At 43.0% G+C, this 23,156-nt stretch overlaps 1 protein-coding gene across 1 annotated transcript; it reads right to left on the reverse strand.

The window, feature by feature from the left end:
• Positions 1–207: 207 nt before the first annotated feature.
• On the reverse strand, positions 208–23,156 carry LOC142662202 (CXADR-like membrane protein). The gene is made up of 6 exons (XM_075840258.1): positions 22,837–23,156; positions 10,004–10,261; positions 9,590–9,724; positions 2,181–2,230; positions 1,110–1,142; positions 208–412 (listed from the first exon to the last, which is right to left on the reverse strand). The coding sequence occupies exons 1-6, from the start codon at positions 23,153–23,155 to the stop codon at positions 365–367; spliced, it is 843 nt and encodes a 280-aa protein (XP_075696373.1). The 5' UTR covers position 23,156; the 3' UTR covers positions 208–364.

The raw sequence follows: 23,156 nt of genomic DNA on the forward strand, positions 1-23,156 counted from the left end.
CACGCAGGTCCAGCGCTCACCGAAGCCGTTATTCGCGCTGACCTGACAGATTCGGCGGTGACTGTAATATACAGTTTCTATGTATCCAGGATACATAGAAACTGTATCTCAAAAAGTAAACATTTTTCTTTAGAAAACCCAATTCAAAATACAATAAAACATTGATTTAAAAAAATAAAACATTTCCATTTAAAGGTTTACACTGCCTTTAACTGTTACTTTACCTATACAAATAAATTGATGGGAATGACTAGGGAAGAAGATTGGGATCAGGGAGTACTCCAGTCAGTGTCCAGGTTTGGCCGGAGTCGTCATTGACTTCTAATGAATACAGATATTCTTGTGTCAGAGTGATGGTAATCTCTTATGTTTTCAGCGCAGAGTATGTTTCCTCAGAAATGAACTGCAAACCCTGCAAGATAAATATGTATAAATTACTAATAAATTACCACAAAAAATAGAAAACATGATATAAAGAATAAAATATATCAGGAAATCCGTTTATATTTCACTATCATGGGGGAAGTACGGGAATTGTATTAGGCATTTTACATATATCTGCTTTGTCTTGCTACTCATATTCTATGCAGTAAGTTTATTTTATAGTAAGGAGTAAATGTTTTTTTTAATGGTACCTGAAATAATAAAATGTTTTTCATTAGCAATTGGTACGTGGAATAATTCCTGTCTAGAGCACTGCTGCTCAAACTGTGAGGTGCCACCCAATTCATGATGAGGTGCAGCATGCCACCAAGGTGACCCAAATCCACAAGAGAGTCCCACTTTCCCAGTGCATATAGGGACTGTCCAGAGTAGATGATTCTTTGACAGCACACCATATGGTCAGGCAGGATATTACAGTACAGATTTCGAAGGATTTTCAAAGGGACTTTCATCCATCAACTTTCATGGTGTTTCAGTTAAATATTCCTACATTTCAATAAAACTTAAATCTTCACCTGGGGCCCCGACGGACCACACTTATATGATATATCGAATAGCAATGCCATAAAGGGTTGACATTGAGAAAAAAAACATCTAGATCTATATGTATTCTTCACAGCTCTACTCTGCACAGCTAAGCTAGAGGCTAAAGTTTCTCTACTCACCATGTATGAGGATTCTTCCTTTGGTTTTACTGCCTGCAAATGTAAACAAAAGCCAATATAGAAATTATATGATGGTATAAGATATTTGTGAAAATATGTTAAAGTATAGCTAAACGTTTAACAAACATAGTGACATGTCAGAAGTTTTGATTGGTGAGGGCCCGAGCATTGAGACCACCACCAATCGCTAAAATGAAGCAACTGAAGCGCTCGTGTGAGTGCTCAGCCGCTTCGTGTCTGTTCTGCTTTTTCCGGAAATGAATGTAACGTAGTACGGGTTCAATAGAAAGTCTATGAGCGTTTCAGCTGCTTCGTTTTAGCTACACTTTAAACACATCATATAGATATAAGAAGTCAGTACAGAGACTTCATAACTACATAGATTGTCTTACATTTATTTTTTTAAATGCAGTTTACATTATTCCTTTTTTTATTGCAGTGACTGACAACTAATAAAAAAACAAAAATCAGAAAAGTGAACGGATCCCAATATTACGTATAATAGTAATAATATAGTATAATATAGGACTTCAAGTTTGCTAAAATATCCTGTCCCTATATGCAGGTAAGATATCGATGTTACTGGTAGTAATGCACAATGTTTATCTGGGGATCGGTCTGACTGCCAGGAGGAGTTAGGGAGGAGATTTTAACTCTATAGCACATTGGTCTATGCCGTTGCGTTTTGCCTTCCTTTAGCTCAACTGGGGAATGTAAGTATAACAGATTAACCTTGATGGACTTAGGCTATGTATACGTACATCTGCATCGGAGGCTCCATTAGGAGTCTTCGTAGCAGATTCCATTATATTTAAAGAGTAAAAAAAAAAAACCTGTATGTAGCACTATTCTTCTCATGAAAAGAATAGAGACCATGCCGGAAACTGAGAGTATCCATTGTAAATTAATAGGATCAGTCAGGCACTGGTGGTATTCGTTGTCCGACGAATCGACAGAGCGTTGTGGTTTCTATTATAAATGGATATTACAATGCAGATAGGAACATAGAATTATTATTTTTTTCTTCCCACTAACTGTGTAACTGTGTTATTCATACAACATTTCACATACCTTCACATTCTCATATACAAGGATGTGTTGATGTCTTTTCTCTGATGACTCTGAGGATAGATCACAAGACGTCATAAGAAAATAATTTATGCCTCTGAATATCTTTGCTTTAAATTAAAGTGATTCTCCACCTTTTAACACCATGTTGCTTTTAGGTCCAAAGTTCTGTTCTGCATAATTTAAAAATGTATCTGTATCGCATTCAGTTCTCCGTATTACTGATACAGAGCTCCAAATCCAGTAGTTTTAAAAGATAATGTGCTGCCTGTAGCTGCCACTAGAGGGAGATTAAGAGTTCACTACACACTGTTATATTGCATTTATAATATTATTATCATACCTCCCAACTTTGAAACATTACAAAGAGGTACAAATTTTGGGCACATTTTTTCCCCTTTAAACCACGCCTCTAATCCCACCCAATCTCCGCCCATACACACCCGCTTCAGTCCGCACAGTATCATGCTCCCATAGTGCCTCCCACACAGTATAATGCCAAATGGCTTCCCCCAGACAGAATAATGCCCTCATAGCTGCCACCATACAGTATAATTCCTCCATAGTTGCCCTCATACAGTATAATGCCCACACAGATGCCTCCATATGGTACAATGCCCACACAGATGCTCCCATACAGTATAATACCCCATAGCTGCCCCATACAATATAATGCCTCATAGCTGCCCCATACAGCATAATGCCCCCATAGCTGACCCATAGAGTATAATGCCCCTATAGCTGTGCCATAAAGTATAATGCCCCCATAGCTGCTCTTATACACTATAATACCTATTGCTGCCCCATACAGTATAATGCACCCACAGCTGCCCAATACAGTATAACGGCCTTATAGCTGTCACCATACACTACATCGCCCCCACAGCTGCCCCAAACAGTATAATGCCCCTGCAGCTTCCCCCATACAGTATAATGCCCCCATAGCTGCCCCCATAAAGTATAATGCCCCTTAGCTGCCCCTAGTGCCAGTGCCCACATAGTGCCACAGTGCCCATGTAGCTAGTGCCACACACAGTGCCCGTGTAGACAGCACCACAGTGCCCATGTAGATATTGCAACACCCCTCTTAAAGATAGTGCCACCCCCAATGTAAATAGCGATACCACCCTGTAGCCATTGAGACTCCCACTTGGGACGGAATCCCCAGCCAGAGCGTTGGCAACGCTATGGCTGGGGATTCCGCTCCAGGAGCAGCCACTGACATTACTGTACATATATGGACATTGACGTCAGGGATTCCCTCTAGGAGCGGAATCCCCGGCCATAGCGTCGGCAACTGTTTGGCTGGGGATTCCGCTACAGGAGGAGCCACTAACGTCACTGTCCGTATATAGACAGTAACGTTAGGGATTCCCTCTAGAGGTGGTATTCCCTGCCATAGCATTGGCAATGTTCTTGTCGGTGATTCCGCTACAGGAGGAGCCGCTAACGTCACTGTCCGTATATGGACAGTAAAGTCAGGGATTTCCTCTAGGAGCAGAATCCCCAGTGATAGCGTCGGCAACGCTCTGGCAGGGGATACCGCTATGGAGGAGCCACTGACGTCACTCTCGATATATGGACAGTGACATCAAGGGCTTTCCCGGGCTCCATGCTTAAAGTAGTGCTTTGCTTGGACAGTCCTCTGTACTAATAATGAAGCAGAGAGTTAACGGTTCTGTCATGGTGCGGGGTGTGGACCCACTGGGCCATACCGCATAGCGGGATGGCAGCTGGCCAAACAGGTATGGTACAGAGTTTATAGTCCAGAAAGGGTACCTGTGGCAACTCGGACAGTAGCAAGGCATGCTCGGCTGGGACCAGGCAGCAGGTAGACGTCAGGCGTGGAGTAGCAGAATAGGTGTGGAATGCAGCACAACATGACAACAGCTCAGCACGGCACTTGACCAGGATAGCACAGGATACAGGTATGGCGAACACTGGGAACTGGAAGACACTTAGGAGACCATTTGCAAGACAAAATTTGGGAAACAACAACGCTCAACAAAGGTTCAGAAGGGCAGTGGCCTTCTTATAGTCCAGGAAATCATGTGAGTTGATGATGATGATATTTGTTTTCATGTGCGCGCGCTGGCCCTTTAAGAGCGGGCAGGAGCGCACCCTCCGGGAGACAGTCTCGATACCCGGAAATGAGTGCCGGCGCCTCACAGGGGGACGACGCAGCACAGCAGCAAGATTTCCATGGCTGAGGTCGTCGAGGGGTAAGTCAGAACGACGGACCATGGCCATAGACGTTACAGTATCTCCCCTCTTACGCCCCCTCTTCTTGGGACCAGAGCGGGAGAGAAACTTCCTCATGAGGACAGGGGCATCAATGTTCTCCTCTGGCTCCAAAGACCTATCTTCTGGACCGAATCCCCTCCAATCCACCAAATAAAACGTCCTTCCTCCCACCTTCTTGGTGGCCAGAATCTTCCTTACCTCGAAAGTCCCTGATGAGATGCCAGGAGCCACTACGGAACTAGGATTCCTAGAGTAGCGGTTCAGGACCACGGGTTTCAGCAAGGAGACATGGAAGGAGTTAGGGATCTTGAGGGTAGGAGGCAGCCGCAGTTTTTTAAGACACCGGGTTAATTTGTAACAGGATCTCGAAGGGTCCGAGGAACCTGGGAGCAAATTTGCAGGACGGCACCCTCAGCCGAATATTCTTTGAGGACAACCAGACCTTCCTACCTGGAAGAAACTGAGGAGGATCCCATCTTCTAGTATCTGCTTTTCTCTTCATGCGGTCCACCGCCAGCAGAATAGAAGATCGGGTCTGTTGCCATATTTGCAGAAAGTCCCTGGAGGTCGAGTCAGCTGCAGGCACCTGGGACATATTAGAGACAGAAAGAGGTATCCGAGGATGTTGGTCGTAGACGATGAAGAACGGGCTGGAGGTGATGGACTCACTAGTATGGTTATTATAGGAGAATTCTGCCAATGGGAACAGCTGCACCCAGTCATCATGTCGTCTGGAAACAAAGTAACGTAGATAGTTCTCCATAATTTGGTTAATCCTCTCGACTTGCCCATTGGACTGGGGATGATAGGTTTAGGAGAAGTCAAACTTTACACCGAGGAGGCCGCAGAGTGCTCTCCAAAACTTCGAGGTGAACTGGACCCCTCGATCCGAGACAATATGCAGAGGCAAGCCGTGTAGACGGAAGATGTGTTGTATGAAGAGGTAAAACAGTCGAGCAGCAGAAGGCAGGCCAGTCAAAAGGAACAAAATGAGCCATTTTAGAGAATCAAACCACCGCCACCCAGATCACACTGCATCCTGCAGAGGGAGGCCGATCCGTGACAAAGTCCATTGCAACATGCTGCCAGGGAGCAACAGGCACAGGCAGTGGTTGGAGTAGGCCAGCTGGTCTGGAGTGGGCAACTTTATTTTCTGTGCATACCGTACATGAGGAGACAAAGTCCATGACGTCTTTGGGCAGCGTGGGCCCCCAGAACTGATGGGCGATTAGGTCTTGGGTCTTACGAGCACCCGCGTGACCTGCCAGCTTGGAACTGTGACCCGAGCGAAGGATTCTTCCTCTGTCTGCCAGACGTACAAAAGTTCTTCCAGGAGGAATGTCTCTAACTGGCAGAGGGTTCACAGAGAAGATGCAGGAAGGATCATTAATATTATGTGGGGACTCCACAGTGTCCTCTGTCTCAAATGACCTAGACAAAGCATCGGCCCTCACATTCTTGTCGGCAGGTCGGTATTGGAGTTCGAAGCGGAACCGAGCAGAGAACAACGACCACCTGGCTTGACGAGGATTCAACCGTTGAGCCGTCTGTAGATAGGTCAGGTTCTTGTGATCTGTGAACACCAGGATAGGATGGACTGTGCCTTCCAGTAGGTGTCTCCACTCCTGCAATGCCAGCTTGATGGCCAGTAACTCCCGATCCCCAATCGAGTAGTTGCGCTCTGCGGAAGAAAACAGCTTGGAATAGTAGCCACATACCATAGTCTTGCCTTTTGAACCTTTCTGGAACAACAATGCACCCGAGGAAGCGTCCACCTCTAATGAAAACTGTAGGGATACATCAGGGTGGTGAAGAATAGGGGCTGACGTGAAGGCTTTTTTTAAGGACTCAAATGCGGCTTCTGCCTCCGGAGTCCACACCTTGGCATTCATACCCTTTTTTGTGAGGGAAGAGATGGGGGCTGTCAATGACGAGAAGTTGGGGATGAACAGCCGGTAGAAGTTGGCGAATCCCAGGAAGCGTTGTATGGCCCTTAAGCCTTGAGGCGTGGCAACTCCAAGACAGCCTTTACCTTCTCAGGGTCCCTCTTGAGGCCCTGATCGGAGATGATATAGCCCAGGAAGGGAAGAGATCTTTTTTCAAACACGCACTTCTCCAGCTTGGCATAAAGAGGATTCTCCCTTAAACGAAGCAACACCTGGCGGACATGACTCTGATGAGTTACTGGATCTAGGGAAAAAATCAAAATGTCATCGAGATACACCACAACACAGATATAGAGGAGATCATGAAAAATGTAATTGACAAATTCTTGAAAGACCGCGAGTGCGTTATACAGGCCAAAGGGCATAACTAGGTATTCATAATGACCATCACATGTATTAAATGCGGTCTTCCACTTGCACCCTGATGAATCCGAATCAGGTTGTAGGCTCCCCGCAAGTCTGGTTTAGAAAAAAAAATTGTCCCCCGTATTCGTTCAAACAGTTCCGAAAACAAAGGCAATGGGTACCTGTTCTTCACCGTGATCTGATTGAGGCCTCGGTAGTCAATACAGGGTTGGAGGGATCAGTCCTTCTTCTTGACAAAGAAAAATCCAGCTCCGGCCGGGGATGAGGATTTACAAATGAAGCCCCTCTCCAGATTCTCCTTAATGTAGGCAAACAATGACTGAGTCAATCATATGCTCGATGTGGCGGCAAGGTCTCTGCTTCCCTCTTATTGAAGACATCAGAGAATATAGAGAACAAGAAGGCAACCCTGTCAATGACTGAAGCGGAGGAGGCTACGGTGGATGGATATGACCCAGAGAGCGGCCGAGACACTTGGGACCCCACTGGAGAACCTCTACAGAGTTCCAATCCAGGACTGGGGCGTGCAAACGGAGCCAAGGCAAACCCAGCAGCACAGGGGTTGACGGCCTTGGGCAGGACAAACAGGTAGATGAGCTTAGTGTGAAGAGCTCCCACTTGAAGTCTCAATGGCTTGGTCACAGACAAAACTGGGTCAGGCAATGGCAGTCCATCTACCGAGGCAACGATCAATGGCCTTTCCAGCAGGGCAGTGGGCAACTGGAGAAGATCCACAATGTCTTGATAGATTAAATTAGCTGCAGAGCCAGAGGCCAGGTAGGCAGAGAGCGGATGGGGCTTCTCGCCAGCAATGATGATCACGGGAATAAATAGTTTGGAGGAGAGTTCACGATTAAATGCAGTAGCGCCCAGTATTGTCTCTCCAACCAAACCTAGGCGTTGTTTTTTTGGGGCTTTTGTGGACACAGACGCATGACATAGCCAGCGAGGCCGCAATATAGACAAAGTCCAGAGGTGCGCCTGTGCAGTTTCTCTTGTACGGACAATTTTAGGCAATCCACCTGCATCAGAACCTCGGGCAAGGCAGTAGAGCGTTGCAAGAGGGGCTGCTGGAAATCGGGCGCCAATCTAGGAAGGCATCTCTCCTATCGAACCTCATGAGATCTATCCCTGAGCCTTATATCGAGTAGCCAGCAGAATCAGGTCGTCCAAGGCAGGTGGTAGATCTCGGGCAGCAAGTTCGTCCTTGCTCTCGGGCGATAGACCATGCCAGAAGGATGCTACCAAGGCCTCATTGTTCCAGGACAGCTCGTCCTGGCTCCTCATAAACAGTACGGAACAACTGCACGAACCGCTTGAAGTCTTGAGTCTCGGGTCCCTGACGTTCCCAAATTGGGTTCGCCCATGCCAGGGCCTTGCCAGCAAGTAGAGACACGATGAAGGCAATCTTGGTTCCGTTCGACGGAAACGCTCGGGCGTGCAGGGTAAAATGGATATGGCATTGGTTAAGAAATCCCCTGCATCTACTTACGTCTCCATGGAACCGAGAAGGTAATGGCAGTGAGAACCGAGGATCCGAACTGGAACCGCCAGGAGGTGTAGCAGGATGGTCGATCGGAAGAGCTTGCATAGGAGCAGGAAGGGAAGCAGCTAGCACCCCTGGCTGCTGTGCCATGGAGTCCACTGCCACAAGAAGTTGATCCTGTCTTGCTCGGAGATCCTGCAGATCCGCCTGCATGGCTTGGGAGGGTGACATGCCCTTAAATTGACCAGCGGGGTCCATGGCCTGAGCGTACTGTCACGGTGCGGGCTGTGGACCCACTGGGCCATACCGCGTAGCGGGATTGCAGCTGGCCAATCAGGTATCGTACAGAGTCTATAGTCCAGAAAGGGTACCTGTGGCAACTCGGACAGTAGCAAGGCATGGTCGGCTGGGACCAGGCAGCAGGTAGACGTCAGGTGTGGAGTAGCAGAACAGGCGTGGAATGCTTCACAACGTGACAACAACAGCTCAGCACGGCACTTGACCAGGATAGCACAGGATAGCACGGGATACAGGATACAGGTACGGGGAACACTGGGAACTGGAAGACACTTAGGAGACCATTTGCAAGACAAACTTTGGGAAACAACAACAACGCTCAGGCAAGGATCAGAAGGGCAGTGGCCTTCTTATAGTCCAGGAAATCATGTGAGTTAATGATGATGATTGTTTTCATGTGCGCACGCTAGACCTTTAAGAGCGGGCACGGGCATGCACGCGCACCCTCCCTCCGGGAGACAGTCTCGATACCCGGAAGTGAGTGCCAGTGCCTCACAGGGGGACGAAGCAGCACAGCAGCAAGATGTCCATGGCTGCGGTCGTCGAGGTGTAAGTCAGAACGACGGACCGCGGCCATAGATGTTACAGGTTCCCTGCTTCAGCATTGGGTTCAGCTGTATCTGCATCCTGAGTCTGGGACATTCTACCGGCCACACGGGGCATCAGGACAACGCCCGAAATCCGGTACTATCCCGCTGAATCCGGGATGGTTGGGATGTATATCACTATTATTTATATTGCTTATTATTCCCATTTATATGAAGCACTACCCTGAGACAATTGAGAGTCTTATAAAGTAGAAGTATAATAAAAAGTGTCCTGGAACCAGTCAGAAATTATCCTGAACAAGGCCGCCAAATTATAATGCTTTATATTGGGAAAATGCATACCTCTATTTGTTCTTGGTTGGCAATATATTTGGGATGCTATACGAGATCTCTTCACTCCCCATATGACGGTTCGGTAAGGGAAATTTTTTCATGTTTTGAAGTATATACAGTATAGGGAGGGTATAAAGGAGATAGTGTAGTAGTCGTCCTTTCTGTTAGTAACATGTCAGTGTTCTCTCTTACCATTCCTTCTCTTTGTCACAAATTTCCTGTATAAGCAGACACTTCCAATAATAATAAGTACAACTCCCAAGATTATGGCAAAGGCAAGTCCTAGTCCAAGTCCTATGGAATTCACATTTACTTCATTTATGAATTCTAGAAATAATAATAATACATGTGATTCATATAAATAGGAAGGTCTATAAGTAAAATGTATGTATCATGTAAATACTCCCTGGATTCTATGTTGATCTCAGTTTGATTCAGTAGAACCGCAGGAAAGGGGGAATAAGTGTTGTCCCAGTTTTGCGGCCATAATATGAATACTAATATGTGACCATATTACAGCTCTGACACTGGAAAACAGGCTCATTAATAAACCACTAAATAACCAATATTTTTATCCTGTACCAGGAGAACTCTTTATAACCTCACCTGCTGTCACATTCACATATACAGAGGCAGTGGCAGTGTGGAGAGTCACTGGGTTCCTCACCACACACGTGTATATTCCTTGGTCCTCAGTTTTAGCGTTACTTTTATCATATTTCCTTGTCTTTTCCTCTAAGATGGTGTCATTGACTTTCCATTGATATTCAGGAGTTGGGAAAGAATCAGCAGAACATGTTAATGTGATGGAAGAACCAGATCCCACATATTCCGGGCCTTCTATTACTGCCTTATCCGGGCCATCTGCAAAACACAAGAGGAGCAGGTGTAAGAAGTAAATCTGCCAATGGACATGAGATGACTGCAGAGTGCAAAACCTCACCACAGTCAACTTATCCATTCGCCCCATTACTTATTAATAAATAAATGACACAGATTTATATTTTTGTGGGTGGGGGTCGGCCACAGAATTTATTAATCTTCTTGAACTAGATGTATTGCCAACTGAGTCGTACGCCCATAGCCGTTCCCCCAGCAGCGTTATATGACCCATGGTCAATCCACTCCAATACCATAAAACCACCAGCTGTGACTTCAAACATAAGAACAAACACAAACAAGATCACCACACATACAACAGGGGGAGATAACTCTTCCACAGTCCATTGCAAATGGGAAATAGGCCTAGGCTATAAAGAAGGAAAGCTATATGTCCCCTGGTAAAGGGCACATGATCCTGGACCACCATAGCCTACAAGGGGTACACCCCTTAACCTCTTAAAACTCTTTTTGCTTCAAAATATGGTCTACCTCTGACCTTAACCCCTTCTAAACCTGTTTGTATGTCAGGGAGTGCCCCTCTTAAGGGGCATGGCCCCTTATAGTTTAATGGCCGAAAGTAAGGATTTCAACACTATTTACGTCAGGAACATCTCAGATGCTGAACAATGACAGATATTCTCCTGAAAATTTCCTATGTTGTTTTGGATGTTTTGTGATGATTTTGGTTGTTATCTCAAGTTTACGGTATAGATAACCGATTATAGCTGACTTGGCATTATAATAGACCTGTCGCCACTTGTTCTTTTAAACTCTTCCCAACATTTAGCATACATTTACGTCGTAATCGGGAGGGGGGTATGGATGGGGCCAATGGGCTGAGCCTGCTCCATAAGTCACTGGTGTCATCTGTTTATTACAGCTGAGCCTACGCTCTAAAGGCACAGTATCGGAGATAGCTCCTATCGCGGGAGTATAACTGCTTAGATACCGCAGTCAATTGCGACCTTGGCATGTAAGAAGTTGGACAGGAGAGAGCCTCCTCTAATGGCATGTAAGGCGTTAGACTCCACATTCCCCCCAAGCAATGCGATCTCGGGTCAGATAGTTGTCATGGCAGTATGGGGCCTAATTAATTGGAGATAATAAAAGGCAAGGCCTAATAGGAGCAGGCAATAAGTACAATATAATCGCATGGTCAAGTCCACCAGTGGAATAAAAAAAATAAAAAATTGTTTTGAAAAAAACCTTTTCCAATTTTTTCCCCTAAAGGAATGTAAACCATAGAAAAAAATAACATAATTGGTATCGCCGCCTCAAATACAAACCTTTATAATATGACATTATTTAACCCACAGGGTAAACGCCGTAACAAAATTAAAATATAAACAACAGAATTGCTGCTTTTTGATCACCTTACACCCCCAAAAAAATTAAGTAGAAAGTGATCAAAAAGTCCATAATGGTACAAATAAAAACTTCAGCTTGGTACATTACTGGCCTGCGTGCCTATTGTTCATTTATACTTGTTTGAATGTCTATATTTCAAGAAAAACAATATTGGAAGAAAAACTTCAGCTTGCCCATGCAAAAACTAAGCCCTTATACACGGACATCGACGGAAGAATGTGGTGACATAAAACAAGTTTTTCTTTTTAACAAACTGTTTTCATTTTGGTAAAGTAAGTAGTAAAACATTTAAAAAAAAGACTATATAAATTTGGTATCGCCGTAATTGTGTTAAACTGCAGAGTAAAGTTAACAACTAATTTTTAACGCAAAGTGAATGCTGTAAAAACAAAAACCTAAAATGATTAAGTAATTGCTGGTTTTTTTTCTATTCTACCCCATAAAATTACTTTCAAAAGTTTCCCATTACATTATATGGTACAATAAAACTACAACTTGACCTGCGGAAAACAAGCCTTCATACAGCTGTGTTGAAAGAAAATGATAAGATTTTTGGCTCTCAGAAGGATGAGAGGAAAAAACTGATGAAAAAAAAAATGGCTGCAGCATAAGGAGGTTGAACTTCCATCTAATAATGTCTGTAAGGTTTCTGACAGCTCCAGTCATTAGATCATCATACATGTGATATCAAGGCCAGTCAGAATATCAGAGAGGACACATACTGGAAATACAGTGTATAATGATCACACCAGTACAACTATTATAGTTACTTACAGGCCACAGTAATTGGGTAGGGATCACTGAAGTCCTTACTGGCAAGGTTTTGAGCTTCACACTCATATTCTCCTGAGTCTTCTCGTTGAACACTGGGGAAGGTGAGATACTTGTTATCTCCAGATAATTTGGTTTCAGAGGAGATGCTGGTACCATTCCTGGTCCACGTAATCGTCATAGCACGTGAGGTGTCACAAGTTAGGGTGAATGTGTCATTTTCCTTGGGTTGTGTGATGGACGCTGTGATTTTAGGTTTAGTGACCGGCTCTGTGAAGACACTTGTCATATATAGAATTTCCTGTTTAGCGTAAAAGTAGAATTTAACTAATAAAGAAAGTTAGTAATTATGTAGACACAGCATGTTTTGGGCAGGCCATCTTTTTCAAATCTAACGTGTTACTTTATGTGGTAATAACTTATTTTTTCAAGCGATTCTGAGATTGTTTTCTCGTGACACATTGTACTTTAAGTTACTGGTAAAATTTTGTCGATACATTCAGTGTTTATTTGTGAAAACACTCATTTTTTTAGAAAATGTGCAAAAATTAGCATTTTTATCAATTTAAATGTATCTGCTTTTAATACAGATCGTAATACCACACAAAATAGTTACTAGTTCACATATCCCATATGTCTACTTTTAGATTGGCATCGTTTTTTGAACATCCTTTTATTTTTCTAGGACGTTACAAGGCTTAGAACTTTAGCATCAATTTCTCACATTTTCAAGAATATTTTAAAAGTCTTTTTTTTATGGTTCAGTTCTGAAGTGACTTTGAAGGCCTTGAAAATTAGAAACCCCCCTATAAATAACCCCATTTTAAAAACTGCACCCCTCAATGTATTCAAAACAGCATTTAGAAAGTTTCTTAACCCTTTACGTGTTTCACAGGAATTAAAGCAACGTGGAGGTGAAATTTATAAATTTTAAAATAAAATTGTAGAAAAGCTGAATTCTTTTTTTTCTGTAACACAGAAGGTTTTACCAGAGAAATGCAGCTCAATATTTAAAGCCCAGATTCTGCAGTTTTTTCAAAATGTGGACCTAGTGTGGTAATGGACTGAAACACCGTCCTTAGAAGCAAAGGAGCACCTTGTGGATTTTGGGGTCTTCATTTTATTAGAATATATTTTAGGCACCATGTCAGGTTTGAAGATGATGCCAAAAGAGTGGAAACACCCCCCCCCCAAAAAAAAAGACACCATTTGGCAAACTATACCCCTCAAGGAATTTATCAAGGGTATAGTTAGCATTTTAACCCCACAGATTGTTTTTGCTGAATTTAGTGGGATTAGGCCGTAAAAATTTAAATTGCCATTTTTTCCAATAAAACGTAGAAATTTTAAATTTTTACAAGGCATAAAGGAGAAAAAGCAGACCAACATTTGAAAAGCAATACCTTCCAATTTACGGCAGTACCCCATATGTGGTCATATGGTTTTCGGGTGCCATGTTGCATTTGCAAAGCCCCTGAGGGACCAAAACTGTAAAAAAAAAAAAAAAAGTGACCCCATTTAGGCAAACTACAGCCCTCAATGAATTTATTGAAGGGTATAGTAAGAATGAAAATCTAAATTTTTTCTAATAAAATTTAGATTTAGATAAGATTTTTACATTTTCACAATAGAAACAGGAGAAAAAGCACCGCAACATTTGTAAAGCAAACTCTTCTGAGCACGGCAATACCTTTTATATGTGATAATAATCTGCTATTTGGACACACGCTGGGGCTTACAAAGGAATGAGCGCTATTTGGCTTTTGGAGCTAAAATTTTGCTGGAATGGTTTGCGTGGGCCATGTCCCTTTTGCAAAGCCCCCGCGGGACCAAATGAGTGGAAACCCCACAAAAGGCACCCCATTTGGGAAACTACACCCCTGAAGGAATTTATCTAGGGGTATAGTGAGGATTAAGACCCCACAGGTTTTTTGCTGACTCTAGTGAAATTAGGCGTTGAAAATCAACTTTTTTTCCACTAAAATGTTTATTTTTTTTTTCATTTCTACAGGGGTTAAAGGAGAAAAAACCACCCAGCATTTGTAAAGCAATTACTCTGGAGTACGGCAATACCCCATATTTGATCATAAACTGCTGTTCAGACACACGGTAAGGCTCAGAGAGTCAGGAGCGCTACTTGGCATGCAGATTTTGCTGGATTGTTTTTTGGATGGCATGTCGCATTTGCCCCTGCGGGATCAAATCCGTGTAAACCCCCCCAAAAAGTTAACCCATTTGGGAAACTACACCTCTGAAGCAATTTATCGAGGGGTATAGTGTGCATTTTGACCCTACAGACTTTTTGCTGAATTTAGTGGAATTATGCTGCGAAATTGATATTGATTACATTTTTTCTGATAAAACATTGACATTTTCAATTTTAATTTCCAATAAAGGAGAAAAAGCACCCCAACATATGAAAAGCAATTTCTCCCGATTATGGAAATACCCACATGTGGTCATAAGATGCTGTTTAGACACATGGCAGGGCTCAGAAAGGCAGGAGCGCTATTTGGCATGCAGATTTTGCTAGATTGGTTTTTGGGCGCCATGTTGCATTGGGGAAGTCCCCAAGAAGTGACCCCATTTTGGAACCTACACCTCTCAAGGCATTTATCATTTGCCTGGACATATGACCGAGCTCAGAAGTGAAGAGAAAGATGCGCATTTGAGCCTTATTTTGGTGATTTTCACAGCATTAGCTCACAATTGCAGGGCTCTGAGGTCAAATAGCAAAACAAAGCCCCAAGTAGTAACCCCAGTTTTAGAAACTACACACCTTAGGGCATTTTAGGGGTGTAGTGAGCATTTTGACTCCACAGGTGTTTTTTCATTCGAAATTAGAGATGAGCGAATCGGGACAACCGAACCCGGTTTCGGTCCGAACATCGTGAAAAGTTCGGTTCGCAGCGAATCCGAACTTCACCGGGTTTGGCCGAACACGTTTTGACCGAACACGGCTTATGAGTCACTGATTTTCCGGTACGCGACATCAGGAGATAGTCACTGTCCAGGGTGCTGAAAGAGTTAAGCGATCGGCAGTAACTGTTTCAGCACCCTGGACAGTGACTTCCGATCACAAGATACATCAACGTGTAAAAAAAAATAGAAGTTCCTACTTACCGATAACTCCATGCTTCTTCCTCCAGTCCGACCTCCCGGGATAACGATTCAGTAAAAGTGACCGCTGCAGCCAATCACAGGCCGATCACAGGCTGCAGCCAATCACAGGCCAATCCCAGGCTGCAGCGGTCACATGGACTGTCGCGTCATACAGGGAGGTCGGGCTGGATGCCGAAAGAGGGACGCGTCACCAAGGCAACGGTGACGCGTCCCTCTCTTGACATCCAGCCCGACATCCTTGCATGACGCGACAGTCCATGTGACCGCTGCAGCATGGGATTGGCCTGTGATTGGCTGCAGCGGTCACATTGGCTGAAACGTCATCCAGGGATGTCGAGAGGGACACGTCACCAAGGCAACGGCCGTGAGACAGGACTGGAGGAAGAAGGAGGAAGTTCTCGGTAAGTACGAACGTCGTCTTCTTTTTTTTTTTTTACAGTTTGCTCTATATTGTGATCGGAATTCACTGTCCAGAGTGCTGAAAGAGTTACTGCCGATCAGTTAACTCTTTCAGCACCCTGGACAGTGACTATTTACTGACGTCGCCTAGCAACGCTGCCGTAATGCCGGGTGCACACATGTAGCCACCCGTCATTACGGGAGCTCCATACATGATTTTTATGGGCTTTCTTGAATTACAGGTTCGGTCCGAACTAGTTCGGTCCGAATCTAACTTTTTCAAGAAATTCGGCGAACCAGCCGAACCAAACTTATCATAAGTTTGCTCATCTCTATTCGAAATGAATGCGCAGCGGATGGTGAACAGTGAAAATTGCAATTTTCAACTGATATGCCATTTTAGTGCTCAATATGTTGTGCCCAGTTTGTGCCACTAAAGACAAATATCTCATAAACTGTTAAGCGGGTACTCCCAGGTATGGCGATGCCATATATATGGACGTAAACTGCTGTTTGTGCATGCTGCAGGGTTCAGAATGGAGAAAGCACCATTTGTCTTTTGGAGCGCAGATTTTTTTTGGTAGCTGTTCTGTTTGGGGTTTTACTTGTATTTTTTTTTTTTTATGTGGAGGCATATGTAAGCTGTGCAGAGTACATGAGGGTATATGTAAGCTATATGAAGTACCTCTGGGTATATGTAAGCTGTGCGGAGAACATCAGTGAATAATAAGAGGGTATAATAATGCGGTGTCGCACTGATAAATGGTGCCCAATCTTATATTACAGCTGACACCCAGAAGCTGAGCCCGCGCCAGCAACACAACTTACAGTTACGTTGTGCTGCATTAAGTCCTTAACGATACCAACGTAATAATACGTTGGATGGCGTTAAGGGGTTAAGTAATGTATTAGAGAATTCGGGGGTAATATAGTCATCCCCTGTTTAGGACCTTCTAAAAGTTGGGGAACCTCCACAAGGAGCATCACTCACTCTGGAGGACATGACACATCCCACATTACACGGCCTGACCATCTATTTAATTAAGAACTATGTACATTAACCTACTTGTTTAACGTCTTATCAGCGGGACATGTGGATCAATACAATTACAACGATACCAAATTTATATAATTATTTTATGTTTTACTACTTTTACAAAATAAAAACATTTTGTTTAAAAAAATAATATTTCCGTCGCCATATTCTGAGAGCTATAACTGTTTTGTTTTGTTTTTTTCCCGTTGATTGAGCGATGTGAGGTCTCATTGTTAGCAAGGCGAGCTGTAATTTTTATTGATGTGCGTATGACTTTTTTATATGTATATAGTAATGTATACAGGTATAGATAAGCGGCAGCACGTAATAACAATTATCAAATGGTAAGTCAAATACAGTGTTCTGCCCTAATACATACATATCTGTAATGTTTTAGACCGGGATGGCGACAACCCCGATGCACGTTTTGGCACACTCGTCGTCCAGACAGAAACGCGCATTGGGCTTGCATAATTTGTGTTTATTTTTCATACACAAAATGTGTTATATGCAACTTTATAAAGCACATAGCACTTTATCCATGATCTGTATCTAGGATTTGTTTAACCCTTTTCGGCCACAGCCACTTTTGGACCAAATGACAGAGCCCCATTATTAAAATCTGACCTGTGTCACTTTATCCGGTAATAACTTTGGAATGCTTTTACCTATCCAAGCGATTCTGAGATTGTTTTCTCTTGAGATTGAACTTTATGTTAGTGGTAAAATTTGTTTGATACATTTAGTATTTAATCGTGAAAAACACCAAATTTTAGGGAAAAATTGCAAAAATTTGCATTTTTATAAATTTCAATGTATCTGCTTGTAATACAGATAGTTATACCACACACAATATTTACTAACTAACGTTTCCCATATGTCTACTTTATATTGGCATAGTTTTTTTGAACATTCTATTATTTTTTCTGGGACGTTACAAAGCTTAGAAATTTAGCATAAATTTTCACATTTTCAAGAAAATTTCAAAAGGCTATTTTTAGAGGGACCAGTTCAGTTTTGAAGTGGCTTTAAGGGGCCCATACCATTAAAACCCCCATAAATCACCCCATTTTAAAAACTGCACCCCTCAAAGTATTCAAAACAGCATTTATAAAGTTTCTTAACCCTTTAGGCATTGTACAAGAATTATAGCAAAGTAGAGGTAAAATTTACAAATGTAATTTTTTTTGCCGAAATTCATTTATAATCCATTTTTTTCTACAACACAGAAGGTTTTACCAGAGAAACGCAACTCAATATTTTTTGCCCAGATTCTACAGTTTTTAGAAATATCCTACATGTGGCCCTAGTGTGATAATGAACTGAAGCCTCAGAAGCAAAGATGCACCTAGTGGATTTTGGGGGCCTTCTTTTTATTAGATTACATTTTAGGCACCAGGTTTGAAGAAGTCTTGTGGTACTAAAACAAAGGAAACACCCCAAAAGTGACCCCATTTTGGAAACTACACCCCTTAAGAAATTCATCTAGGTGTGTAGTGAGCATTTTGACCCCACAGGTGTTTCATAGATTTTATTAGAATTAGGCCGTGAAAATAAAAAATGTAATTTTTTCCTATATGACCCAGGTTTTTTTAATTTCCACAAGGAGTAAAGGAGAAAAAGCACCCAATATTTGTAAAGCAATTTCTCCCGAGTAAAACAATACCCCACATGTGGTCATAAACGGCTGTTTGGATACACGGCAGGGCTCAGAAGGGAAAGAGCACCATTTTGCTTTTGGAGCTCAAATTTAGCAGGAATGGTTTGCAGAGGCCATGCCACATTTGCAAAGCCCCTGAGGAGACAAAACAGTACAAACCCCCCAAATGACCTCATTTTGGAAACTACACCCCTCAAGAAAATTATTTAAGGGTATAGTAACCATTTTGACCCCACAGGTTGTTTGCAGAAATTAAAATCTATTGGGAGTGGCTATTATTATTTAACACACCTGAGCACTTTCCTTCAACAGCATTTTTGACCTGGCTGCATCTTGTTGGGATTATACCTGCCCAATTTGTGAGTATGGCCAATTTTTGTGTTTTTAATCTTATTATATGTCCCACTTTTTTTTCTGTGGTTAGCTGAAATTGAAAATCTGCATTTTTTTCAATAAAAAGCAGGTTTAGCTATTTTTTTTTAATTTTCACAAGAACTAAAGGAGAAAAACACCACAACATTTGTAGAGCAGTTTCTTCCGAGTACAAAAATACCCCATATGTGGTCATAAACGGCTCTTTGGACAAATGGCAGGGCTCAGAAGGGAAGTAGCGCCATTTGACTTTGGAGCTCAAATTTAGATAAAATAGTTTGCCGAGGTCATGTCGCATTTGAAAGCGCCTGAGAGGACTAAACAGTGGAAACCCCCCCCCCCCACACTAGTGACCCCATTTTGCAAATTACACCCCGCAAGGAAATTATTTAGGTGTATAGCGAGTATTTTGACCCCACAGGTTTTTTGCAGAAATTATTGGAAGTAGGCCATGAAAATTAAAATCTACACTTCTTTCAATAAAATGTATGTTTAGCTATAAACTAAAGGAGAAAATGCACCCCATTACTTGTAGAGCAGTTTCTCCCGAGTACAACAATACCTAATATGTGGTCATAAACGGCTGTTTGAATATATGGCAGGGCTCAGAACATAAAGAGCACCATGCAACATTTGAGGCCTACTATGGTGGTATTTACTGCCCTGTGTCATGAAAACAGAGGCTCTAGGGCGTCAAAATATTTGAAACCCCAGAAAAGTGACCCCATTTTGGAAACCAGACCCCTAGACTAATTCATGAAAAGTAACACCCTTCAAGGTATTTCTCTAGGGGTACAGCAAAAAAAAATTAATTTGTGAAGTCACAGCCCTCCAGGTATTCATCTAGGGTATAGTGAGAATTTTTGCAGTAAGTGAGGACTGCCTGGAAAACCCGCAATGGAGGGAGAGGGAATGGCAGGTCCCACTACCAACCTACCCAACATTCAATAAAATCCAGCCTAAAAAATAAATCAAAGGCCTCAGCAAAAAAAAATTTGCTGTGACAACCAATCTCATCTGGATTTATTCTTCTCATCCAGCTTTGCAATCTGGATGAGATAGACACTCCCTCGGGTTCTTGGTATAGTGAGAATTTTTAGTATTGTTTTAGGGGTTTTTTTTTTTTTATATTAAATGAGCAATGGGGCTGGTCAGTAAAATAATAATAATAATAATAATTTGTCATGGCCAATAAGGGAGACAGAAAAGATGGATAAAGAATAAAAAGAATTAAAAATCCAAAGAGGTGCGATATATTTTGAAACACAGTTTCATTCACAGGCCGGGCTTTGTGGGACACGTCTCACATTGGTATGTGGTGTCCTTAGTAATGCCTCGCTTGACCCACACACAACATTTTTTTGGGGCTTCTGTTTTTTTCAGTCAAGGGGATTTCTGTGGGAAAATGCTGGCCGGGAATTATCCTGCTGACGGAAGGACCAGATGAGCTGCCCTCCCCTTCCTGGTCACCAAATATCAGGGCCTTGATGACTTTTTCCTGAAATTGCAGGAACGTGTCCCTATTGCCGGCCTGCAGAGGACAAAGGCGTTGTATAAAGCCATCTGTATAAGATTGCACAGACAGCTTTTTATACCATACCTTTGTCTTGCACATGGCGCTGTATGGTTTTGTGACCTGGTCAGACAGGTCAACGCCTGTACGCAAAATGGTTTGGGAACTTGGGTGTTGGATCCGCGTACAGGGACAAGGCTGCCTCTGCTGTCATGAATGCTGGTCAGTATAAGGACGTCCCTTTTATCCTTATATTTCAGGAGCAGCAGATCGTCGCTGCAGACAGCTCTGCTCTCTCCTAATTTCAATGTCTGACCCAGCAAAGTTTTGGGGAGGCCCTTCTAATTTTTGCTGATTGTTCCGCACGCCAATGTGGATTTGGACGAGAGAACTTTTAACAATGGGACACTGTCTTAAAAGTTGTCCAGATATAAATGATATCCTTTGCCGAGCAAAGGATGAACAAGATCCCATACGATATTTCCACTAATTCCTAAGAAGAGGGGGGTGTTCTGGGGGATCTATATGGGAGTCTTTCCCCTCATAAACTCTAAAAGAGTGTGTGTAACTGGTGGCACTTTCACATAATTTATACATTTTAATGTCGTACAGGGCTCTTTTATTGTGTAGATATTGCCTGAAGTGCAGTCTACCCATGAAGCTCACTAGGGATTCATTTACTGAAATGTTTTATTGGGGGGTATAAACTTTGGAAAAACTTTGGGAGTAGTGGGCAATTAATGGTCTAATTTTGAAGAGCCTATCAAATCTTGGGTCCTGTGAGGGTGGGCAGTGACTGTTCTCGTAGTAGTGCAGGAACTTCAAGATGGCTTCAAATCGTGTCCTGCTCATAATTGTGCGGTACAGAGGGGTATTATATAAAATATCAGAGGACCAATATTCTATAATACTTGGCTTTTGGACGAGACCAAAGCTTAAAAATAGGCACCAAAATTTCCCTAATTCTGTGATATGGGGCTGAACCCCGCCCCGTATTATAAACTTGTATGCATGAGGTAGCTGTAACTTCAAGCACCTGGGGGGTATAATTGTCCGTAGCTACCCATGTCAGCTCAGGCAGAGCAGGACATACGGACATACAGACATACGCAGATTCAGAGTCGATGGATGCGGACGAAGATGAGAGCACGACCTCAGCTTCACCTTCGCTTGCGCTGTCCATATCGGAGCAGAGTATTTCATATGCCTCCTCAGCTGTGAAAGCCCTCCTGGCCATTTTAGGGGATTTTACAAAAATAAACTAAAACCAAATATAACTACGGTCATTTTTTTATAATTATTAATTTTTAAACTTTTTTTTTTGTTAACCAAAAAAAACCCCACTACTCCTAAGTGAGCAATGGGTATGGACCGGCGACCACTGACCCTGCTGTATTTGATAATCGAGGATACCCTACCTACCAGGGAAATTCTAAATGAGAGGTGACATTACTACCTAACAGGGAACTCGGGCAATCTAGGGACTCAGCAAGGTGATGGCGACTGGGTACTGTGACAGGTGATGTGACAGTTGATGACTGGGCACAGGTCGCAGAAGGGCACTTTGGGTGGATTAATCAGATGACCAGTGGGCACCAAAGTTGGTGATCACTGGTCAGCAGGCAGAAATGGGGCAGATCTGAGAGTTTTATAAGAGCTCTACTTCTCTTTTATTCACCATACTTCACTACGACCGACTCTGACAAGCTCTCACACACAACAGAGCTTGTCAGAGCCGGCAATGCCTGTGAATCCTGCATTCTATGCTATAAATGGCCAGTCAGTACTGACTCGCCAATCACAGTGCTTGACAACACGGGAGCATTCCGATTGGTCCTGTGCCAGTGAGTCCTGCCCACCAACTGTCCGTAACAGTTGCGATCAGGACGCTGTCACCGTGTCACTTAACACGGTGACAGTTTAAAGCCAGGGCGTGACTGCACGCTCGATTGCGGAATAGCACTTGCAATCTGGACGTACAGTCACGCCCATTTGTGGGAAGGGGTTAATGCTTGCTTTGGACACATGGAAATCCTGTAGTTTCTATTCTGGTGATGTCGCTTTTTCTGGGAATCCATTTTTAATGTGTTTCATGTGTTAATATACTTTTTTTATATTCTTTCCATTACTGGTTCCTCCTAGCAGCCAATCACAGTCCACGGCTCATTTCTCCAGTGCAGTTTGGAATATGGAAGCTGAGCTCTGATTGGTCGTGATGTGCAGTCAGGACGAATTTTCTCTGAGACAGTTTCTTACATGAGGCGCAGTGGGAACTTGTAATATATGGAAGGCTGGAAATAGAAAGTGATACTCACTATAGACGGTCAGGGTCACACTTATGTCTTCTTGCTTACTTGTCTGTATCTTCACTATATAATTCCCTCCATCTGTGATATGAACATCTCTGATGTGTAATGATCCGTTACTGAAATATGTGATCATGGGATTGTACTGAGGTCCATTAAATGGAGGGAAACTACTACCAGGAGAATATGACAGGATGATGTACTGAGCCATTGCATTTGGTCCTTTATACCAACCGATAGTCTCAATTCTCTCAGTAATCCCAGTAACACTCAGGGTGACCGATCCATTAATAACGGGATACTGGGGGATCAGCTGGATACTGGGCATT

Source organism: Rhinoderma darwinii, chromosome 10, assembly GCF_050947455.1.
Source record: "Rhinoderma darwinii isolate aRhiDar2 chromosome 10, aRhiDar2.hap1, whole genome shotgun sequence".
Classification (NCBI taxonomy): domain Eukaryota; kingdom Metazoa; phylum Chordata; class Amphibia; order Anura; family Rhinodermatidae; genus Rhinoderma; species Rhinoderma darwinii.

Coding starts and splice junctions, on each gene's coding strand:
- LOC142662202 (XM_075840258.1), bottom strand. CDS start 23,155: ATGCCCAGTATCCAGCTGATCCCCCAGTATCCCGTTATTAATGGATCG. Junction 2,231..9,589: donor TGTGACAAAGAGAAGGAATG/GTAAGAGAGAAC, acceptor ATCTATCCTCAG/AGTCATCAGAGAAAAGACAT. Junction 413..1,109: donor AGGAAGAATCCTCATACATG/GTGAGTAGAGAA, acceptor TTTATCTTGCAG/GGTTTGCAGTTCATTTCTGA.